This window comes from Notothenia coriiceps, unplaced genomic scaffold (assembly GCF_000735185.1).
Source record: "Notothenia coriiceps isolate Sejong01 unplaced genomic scaffold, NC01 NC01_scaffold00023640, whole genome shotgun sequence".
Classification (NCBI taxonomy): domain Eukaryota; kingdom Metazoa; phylum Chordata; class Actinopteri; order Perciformes; family Nototheniidae; genus Notothenia; species Notothenia coriiceps.
The window spans coordinates 9,966-19,707 of NW_011356341.1; the positions used below are offsets into that span (position 1 = coordinate 9,966).

At 40.6% G+C, this 9,742-nt stretch overlaps 1 protein-coding gene across 1 annotated transcript; it reads left to right on the top strand.

The window, feature by feature from the left end:
* The first annotated feature begins 382 nt into the window (after positions 1-382).
* foxd1 (forkhead box D1) lies at positions 383-2,033 on the top strand. The gene has a single exon (XM_010781885.1). The coding sequence runs from the start codon at positions 616-618 to the stop codon at positions 1,621-1,623; it is 1,008 nt and encodes a 335-aa protein (XP_010780187.1). The 5' UTR covers positions 383-615; the 3' UTR covers positions 1,624-2,033.
* The last annotated feature ends 7,709 nt before the right edge of the window (positions 2,034-9,742 follow it).

Genomic DNA, 9,742 nt, shown 5'->3' on the forward strand with positions numbered 1-9,742 from the left:
CCCACCAGTAAATGCTTAAATAAATACAACGGTTGTCAAGATATCCACTTCGATCTTAGCAATAACTAGTAATTACACTTTCTGAAAAATCTGTAATTCTTCCAACATCTATTTTTGCGCAAAAACACTGCGGTAGAATAAAAACTTCAGATTAATGCGGACTACAGGCCACCCTGAATGACCACTAAAAAGGATGGAGGCCACATCAAACTTTTTTTTTCCAAACCACTCAGTTAATTTTCAAAGACCTTTTGTTTTGTGTTATTTAATTTGTTCTCTCTCTTTTCATTTGCCTCGGTGACGTTTCCTGCCCATGTGACCAGGGCGGCGGTATAAATACCGGGAGAAGATCCGCCCCCTCTGTTATTCAGGTTTGGCCCCGTTTGCAGGTTTTCCCGGCACATTTCCCTTGCCTGACATCGGGACCGTTCGGTATAGTGGGCGATAAAAAAAAACCTGAAAATATATGGAAATAGCGAGAAAACAAGGGGACAGCTCTCACCGACGGCGACACGTGGTCCTCTCCTCTCCCCCTCCTCATATGAGTTTTTGAAGAGGGAGGGCATCTCATCGTCTTCCTCATCTGGCGTCGGAGCGCACAACCGTGTGTGAGCCATGACTCTGAGCTCAGAGATGTCGGATGCCTCCATCCTTTCGGAAGAGACCGACATAGACGTGGTCGGCGAAGGGGAGGATGGAGACAGCCAGACGCGCTCCTACGTGGACGAGGAGGCGCAGATGCACGACGGCATCCTCCTGGACGGGTCTCCTCCGTGCCTGGACGGCTCCACCTCCTCCTACAAGCCGGCGGGCAAGAACACCCTGGTGAAGCCCCCTTACTCCTACATCGCCTTAATCACTATGGCCATCCTGCAGAGCCCCAAGAAGAGGCTCACTCTCAGCGAGATCTGCGACTTCATCAGCAACCGCTTCCCGTACTACAGGGAGAAGTTCCCGGCCTGGCAGAACTCCATCAGACACAACTTGTCCCTGAATGACTGCTTCGTGAAGATACCGAGGGAGCCCGGGAACCCTGGGAAGGGCAACTATTGGACCCTGGACCCGGAGTCTGCTGATATGTTTGACAACGGAAGCTTTCTGCGGCGCAGGAAGCGCTTCAAGCGGCAGCAGGCACAGGACTTGCTGCGGGAACACAACAGCTTTATCCCCGCGGCTGCTGCGTACGGGTACGGACCGTATGGCTGCGGAGGATACGGCATCCAGCTCCAGTCCTACCACACACACTCTGCACTTTTTGCGTTTCAGCAGCAGCAGCAGCAGCAGCAGCAGCAGCAACAGCACTCCAGGCACTCACACACCGGGACCATTATCCCCGCGCCCTCTTTGATGACCACGGACTTAGCCAGGACTAGGTTTTATCCCCAGCTCAGCTCCAGCCTGGGCTCAGCCAGCGTGCAGGCTGCAGTCCCGGTGCAGAAGTCCAGCTCCCCGGTGCAGAGGTCCCCCTTCTCCATAGAGAGCATCATTGGGGAGTCGCTGAGCCCCTCCAGGACTTCCCCGGCCGTTATCCCGGTGTTACCCTCCTCTCTGGGGCCTCCAGCAGCCGGCCACCCCGCAGAAATCTTCCCCAGCAGACTGTTGAGCGGCTCTAGCGACTGTTAAATGTCTTAAAAACTTTTCCAGAGACTAAACAGCAAAAATAACAAAAAACGCCCCTCTTCGAAGGTAGGATTATTTTTGTATGTTTGTTTGATAGCACGCAGCTGAATGATGGACATAAAAAAGAAATCACTATTTGTGCCTATATTCATGCTGTTTAAAAATATATATTTATGTTCATGTTTTTCGGTGTGAATCAGACTACCACTTGTGTTTCCATGGAGTAATTCGTTTCAGTCACTGTTTAGGGCGTCTCAGGATAACGATTCAATGGAAGGGTTATTAATGATCACATGTTTGGAGAATAGGCTGATAATGTATTTGTATCAAACACATCCATGTTTTTTTGTATTAGTTTCAAAACGTTTTTTTTAAGGTTTTGATTTGAACTTTGTATTACAAAAACACAGAGAGCAAAGTCATCCATTTATAATAATAATAATAATAATAATAATAATAATAATATGCAGTGTGTGTTTATTTCAGTAATAAAACATTGTACATTTTTTGGCAAGTTTTGTGTAATTGAAGTGTGATCTTTTTACACAGTTTGTTTTTCAACAAGAATAAATTTCGTTTTGCAAAAAAGTAATTTGTTTGGAAATACATTTATTAATTAACATAGAGCCTGCTGCGCCTATTACCACCACAGGGTTTTAAAGTTAGGAAGAAATGAGGCTATACTGCAAAAATATCTCGAATAGGAAGTTATTTGCCCTTGAAAACTTTATTTGAATTTTACATTGGGATTATGCTAATGTTCTCTCAGCTGACAGTACAAGGATAGTATAACATCTGTATGGCTTTAATGGAGATTGTAAAGTGTTTTATATTGCAGAAAGTTTTTGTGATCAAGTTGTTCAGATGTGGCAGATTATCTAAAGTCAGTGCTGTATGTTTTGGAACATGCGCACACGAGGCCTGCGTGTCCATCTGACCTCTCTCACACTCATCCTCGTAATGACGGTGAGCGGACAGGAGGGTGTCACTGGTTGAGCAGGCTGCATTTTTCCTGCTCCAGGTCGGTGATTATCCCGGTGCTGGTGTCGACAGCTGGCCAGCTATTGAGAAAACAATCCTCGTGTAATATTTCATTATCTGCTCTTATTTTACACAGTTTTCTAACCAGAGAAAAGAAACTGCAGTGCAGTCTTGCTCTGCTGTGCCACAGGGGCCAACAGGGTCTGCGTGCAGGCAGATATGTAGTGCAGGTTAAAATCATCTTCACCCACTTTTTTTGTGTTTACTCCCATTTATTTTACAGGAAAGGGCATGTGGTGTGGTGACACAAGAAGCCAAATAGTGTGCCACCTTTTACGCAGAAAATTACGCACCAAAAAGAGCCACAGTAAAATAGGGTTAGTAACACACTAGGAGATTATACTTTTGCATTGGATTAAAAAACAACAATCAATGCACAGTATATTGACTTTCTATATGTGAAAGTGCAGATATTAACTTTGTAGTAGCAAGAAATGATGAATTACACTTAGAATACCGCCTACAATTGTTATATAAAATACAAATAATCAGTTTTAGAAAATACCAAAAATATTGGTTTTATTTTTCGCCCTCAAAACTTTCTCATTCATTTTACTATAGAAGGGTTCCTGCATACAAACACGTACTCATATAGGGCCAGTAGAATTGGATTACGTTATATTTTTATATTACTATTTTCAAAAACATATTTCTTTGTGAAGCAGGTGCTGGAGCTCCTGTATGAGGCTGCATGTGTTTCCCTTTAATATTTCACGAGTTTGCATGCAGCCTTTACTGTAGCCGTGCTGCTTCCGTGACTGGATGTGTGCGCGCGGCCGCTGCGCGTGTCTGCAGCCCTGATTCAAGCAGCGTGTGTAGTAGATAGCTAAATTGGTGCAGCGCTTAGAGCCAGTTCAGTAGGCCACGGGAGGACAGCGATTGCGTGATGATGTAACACGCAACCAGACACTGACAGGCACACTCACACTCACACTCACACACTGAAGAGAAGGAGGTCAGTTGTACTGTATGGACTTGTTTACAAATAGAGTAGGTTAAACAGGGAGCATGCGAGAATACATAATGCAATAGGACCAGCTTTAATGAAGTGTAGACGATAAGGTTATATTAAAATTGCGTTTAAAATAATGATACATTATAATATAGTGCTTTTCCAAATTACAATAAGAGTCCAATAGGTATTAACAGTGTGTGTTTGGATTACGATGTTTATATTAGCCTTGAAAAGCCTATTTATTATGCCGTTTATCCACACATAATGTGTTTTACGCATTAGATGTGATATATTGAATACTGTGATCCTATATCGTGGTGATTTATGGTCTAAAAATGCTATTCTCTATACAATGGTGCAGCTAGTGTGTCTGCGGTCCTGTTATATTCTGTAGGATTTCCTGTACTCAACTTAAAGCTAATTTAGCAGTCTTTCCTCTGTCTCATTGCTGTGGTGTTAGCTTATTTTCGAAATATTCGTTTATAATAATAGGAGTTTGTTAATGCGAATGAATGGATGTCTCCAAACGTATCCTGGGCTTCAAACTATTTAAAAATCATTTGGACGCACGGATTTAATACCAAGCATTCTTTCGCCATATTGAAAACACGTTTCATTAAAAATGAATGAAGCAGACTCTCTCCTTTATGCCTCTCTGCAGGCCATGCTATCGTGGTATAGCTTGCAGCTACAATTTTGAAATAATCGTTTTTAAATGATGCCATTTTGAATAAGAAATAATGTATCTGAAAATAAATCCTGACTCGATAAAATAAATAATAATTATACTTTTGAAGAAAATTGACGACGACGGCAATTTCTGTCATTCTTAGCCAATGGGAAACGTGCACTCGTTTGGTTGATTACAAAAGGTATTACATAAATAAATATACCGGGTCCGGGTGGTAAATCGCCACAAAGGTCTTTAAGATTTTCGTCCTGATAAAAATGGACTATAGGCTATAGCCATTACTAATATGCATTATTCATAGTATTAGTAGTATTAGCAGTATAGTAGTATCCCACATCATTCAAATGTATTGATCACTCAGAGATATAATAAAAACAATTATTAAACAGGCCTATTATTTTTAAATAAAGCCTTGTTGGGTTTAAAATGGAGCAGTCAATACTTAAGGGAATTTATTTTATTGAATTTATACAAAGTCAAATCAGGTGCAATTCCTAAGTCATTTAAATCAGAATTCTTTATTTGCTACTTTTGTACACAAACCTCTTATAGTACACATCTTTTAAAGAACAAATCACAGCATATATAAAAAGAAAAACATAATTTAAACAAGCTGAACAAAGAGTGGTAAAAAAATATAAGGTTTGTTTTTAAGAATAGGGAAAACATTGATCCAGAGTCTCAGGGTTAGGTTTGTTAAGTGTTTTGTCAGGGGCAGTTTATCATCAACAGCAGAATAGGTGGGTAATCCTGCAGTTAAAAAAGGAGCTTGTCATGGATCATGTGGACATCAGCCTTCTTGAGCATGACTGAAGCTCAGTTAGTAGTTTATCCTGCTGGGTCACAGGTCATGAGGAGAGGGGATAAAGCACCACACTCGGCCCATAAAACACATTCGGCTTTGGGTAAATGTGTTGGGCCATTCAACACTGTGAGAATAATCTATATTTCAAAGGAAGTCGTAAAGACTTTTGCTACTATAGTAAGAAACTTAGTGCCAGTAAACGGCACATTTTGGACCACCGTTAGACACCTATATGAATAAATAAGTCTTAACCCCAGCAGCTGCACTTCACGCCACATAGCAGTGTTTGTAAAGACAGAGCAGCAGCAGCAACTACAGGGAACATTTAAAACAGCAATAAAAATAAATAGCAACAATGCTGTAAAATAGGATTTTGTAATAAGATTGTTTTTTTTATAAGAAATATTCTAACCTTTCTAACACCATTATATACAAATGTCAACAAATACAGTTTATGACCCTCACTAATAAAATGAATGAATAAACCTAAATGCAAGTTGACCTGTACAGTCAAAGAAGTTTATTAAATTGAGTCTAATTAAAAACAGTTTATGAAGCGGTGTAGTTAACATGTTGTGTTTCTGGCCTCGTAATGCCTCCATCAAATCTTGCATTATTTACAAACCAAGGTGCACTGCAGTGTGAGCGGAAGTCCTCAGTGAGGTGAACAAAGCTATTTATATGTTTTTAATTGTTCTATAATTAATAACACAAGTTAAAAATGAACATCATCATAATAATCATTACTGTGCAAGTCAAACAAACCAATAATAAGGACTGCTGTTAGAAATATGGTTTTATCCCATCATAATACAAATTCAACATCTCAAATTGTCTCTTTAACATTTAAACAGCAATAAAAACATAAAGTATATATATATATGAATATATATATATATGAATAAGTAAAGAAATATGTCTTGAAAGAAAGATACTTTTAAAGATCTCACATAATAATCACAGAGAAAGTATGTGTTTCTATCTTGACTCAAGTTTTAAATATGTGTATTCAAACAAGTTGTCAATATATATGCAAATGTGATCATTAAGCTCATTCATTTACTTTTTCCACTCATGTTTAAGCCCCACACGAGAAAAAAAAAAATATCTTAAATATAGATAATAGACTAGAATACAATAGAGTTTTAGGTCATTTTTCCAAAAGGAATTTTTTTAACTAGAAAGATGTACTTATTACAGGGATAATTCACATTGATCAGCAGCACTGTACGTGTGTCAGTGTTGTCCCTCGGACCAGTGGGTTTTAATCAGAAGCAAGAGACTAATGTGCCTTAACCTTGGATCCTCTGCTGAAGTGGAATGTCTGGAAAACAGAGGAGGAATATGAAGAAAAAGAGAGCAATTGGAAAAGGGGCGAGTAAAAGGAATTACATTTAAAAGTAAAAAGAGTGCATACCTCCCAGGGAGGTGCAGAATCTCTCCATCTGCTATTCAGTGTATGAGCAGGCGCTACACTTATCCCCTCTCTCTAAAGGGAGCTCCGCTTTCCACCCCATTAAAAAGTTTGGGAACTAATGCCACCCCTGAATACTACCCTAATTAGAGGCTGCTCAGAGCTGCAAGGACCTGCTACACAAGAGTGGCTTTGGGATGGATTCTGGTTTCCCCCTTTTGTAACGCCGTCGTTTAGCTCTTTCTTTTTCTGACCCATTACAACTTTCTTTCTGTCTTTCTTCCCTTTCTTCTTTCGGTGTCCTCTCATCAGAGCTTGCTCACACAAAAAGGAGAACCAAGCTTTCATCATGTTTTAGCACTTTTGATCCAGAGTGATGGGGAAAGTGCCGAAGCATACAGCAGCAGCGCTGGAAGGTAACTAAGTACATTTACTCAAGTACTGTACTCAACTAAAATTCAGAGGTAAATGGTGTCCTTGTACTCCACTACATGTATTTAATACCTTTAGTTACTTTACAGATGTGGATGAATGATGTGAAATATAATCAAGTGTTAAATCAGACTTTAGTTCCACCTGGAGTAAATCCACAAGCTACCCTGCAGTATACAAAGTCATTCAAACTAGCTGCACCTTTACCAGCTTTGAGAACACTTTCATGATCAATCATTATAAAACATATCATATATATTATTCTGAAATGGGCCAATCTGCACTATGACTACTTTTGGTACCTTAAGTATATTTTGATGCTAATACTTTTTACTTGGGCAACAATTGCAATGCAGGGCAACCCCCTCCCCCCCCCACCCCCTCTGTACAGGAGTGATGGTACACATGATGAGCCTTACAGTTTCAGCTGTACAGATGCATGAAGTGTTTGACAGAGAATGAAAGAGTCTGGCTCCAGGCCGCTGCAGACAGAGAGGAGAAACACTGAGCTTTCACCACCTCATGAACTACAAGCTTACGCGTCCTTGCACATCATTTATTTAGCTGAAGACTTTCAGAGGTGTTTTTATTTGTTCTACATCTTGGCTGTCTAACCCCGGTGTGAACCCCCAGATCCAGGATCTGCTGCAGAATTATGTTGCTGCCTCTCACTGCATTTTTCACTTTTCTTTTTAGGTCTCCACGTGTTTGCTTTGGCATGCTATCCGCTCATGCAAACAACTGGGGCCCGTAGCTTATCCATCACGCTTGTGCAGAATGTGATGATAAAATAACAGGCGGCTTGAAACAAACCATTTGTTACAGCAGAATTTATTATTCTGTCCACTTGAAACAAAGTACAGAGGTTACCTAGACATCTCCTACTTAGGTTACAACAATAAATAGTACAAAAGAAGTTGGCTGCACAAAGTCCAGCAGCTGTGTGATGTCACTGCAACATCCGCCGAGCGTCTGCATCCCACACATCATTTAACATCATCGCGTTACCATTCAGAAGGCTCTGCCAGAGGAGCACAGCTTTTCACTACCAGCTTCAGGCCTGATTAGTTACATGCAACAACGCCTTTCAGTCATAAACACTTCATGGAGCTCCTGCAGCCGTTCATCATGGTGACGCCCGCAGGTAATCCACACCGAAGTTGCAGCTGACATAAGGCAGGACACAACATCTCCTCGAGCCTCTCAGCACAGACTGCCAGCCCTCTATCGGTACACTAACAGTAATATCACAGGAAGTATTCAGAACTTTCTTTAGATTTAAAGAGCTGTATGACATCCTTAGCTTTAAGAAAATGTATAAAAAAGAACAATTAGACAGTGTGAAGATGTCAGGTAAACTGTTTCGGTGAAGGCACACTTAAAAAATGAAACGTTGACTTTAATTAAATGTATTATGTCAACAGTTTCACACAACTGTATTAGGTTAGTTGAGAGCAATACCATTACGTTGAGAGCAATACCATTACGTTTAAATAGGTTCAACTTAATATTATTGCTTTCAACTGACCTAATACAATTATGTGAAATATGTTGACATGATACATTTAATTAAAACCAACATTTCAGCTTTTCAGAGAAGATTGTTGTGTTTGTGTAATTGGTTTCATGGTACTGTAAGTATTGGTTGTGATCAGCTGTGATTGGCATCTACTTTTGAGTAAGTGACAGGTAAAATAAGACCTTCTTCTCCCTGCTTCTTTCCATTATGGGTTACAAAGAAAATGCCTAAAGTGTACATGTTTTGTTTTAAAGTAAATGCCATGAGTGGAATACAAAATCTAATACATATAAAACCATAGCAAACACAGAGATAGAAAGCTCTGGTGTTTAAACATATGTAAAGACTCGTTTTACTTCCTCAAAAAGCTTCCAAGTTTGAAACTTCAGTCTGTATCCTCTGCCTTATGTCACTGATTTCTCAATGACGATGGCCTTGTCACTCAAAGGGGAAAGCATCAACAGTGGAAGCCACCCATGCAGGCCCATTCACTCCTCACTTTTCCTTTTCCTAAATATCCTTCGCTCTCTCCTCCCCCAAACATTCCCTCCTGTTTGTATATTTCTTCGCCCCCCATCCTCCTCTCTCTCTCTGCAGCTCTCCGCCTCATTGACTCGACCACAAAGTGTCTATGGCAGATGACTCGATCCCTGAAAGGGAACAGGGAGACGTGGAGCTGAGCATTTAAGTGGTGGGCTTCAATCCGCCCCACCTCTCTTTCTGTGTCACTGTGTCTTCCAAGGCTTTTGGAAGTCTGCCTGATCCGTCTCCATGTTTGACATACGTGCTCTTCTCACACAGCAAACAGATCGACGCACAATTAGAAACAGAGATTTTACGATACACTCATAAGCACCCCGACTCTTGGATGTAGGCTTTGCCAAACTGTGAGCCACATAAAAGACAAAACCATGACCCTCTGCTGTGTATTAGGGATGTGAGGCTTTGACTTTGTGATCACACACTGCATGGTTATGTATGACATTGTTGAGGTGAAGGATATGCCTTAGAGACACGTTCTTAAATTGTCAGCTGCCCTCTGAGTCATGACTCGATAATGCCTGGAAAAAGATCAATTACTGGGGGGAGTGAGAGGAAATACAGTAAATGTGAGTATTTGAGTGTTCATTTCCCAAGCATGTTCTAATGTATGCAGCTAACAGTGGCCTGGAGGACCTTCTGGAGAGTGACAGAGGTTGTTTCACCAAACCCACCTCCATTCCCTTCTTTCCTCTCCACAGGTTTGATAAAATAAAAAAATAAAA

Coding starts and splice junctions, on each gene's coding strand:
- foxd1 (XM_010781885.1), top strand. CDS start 616: ATGACTCTGAGCTCAGAGATGTCGGATGCCTCCATCCTTTCGGAAGAG.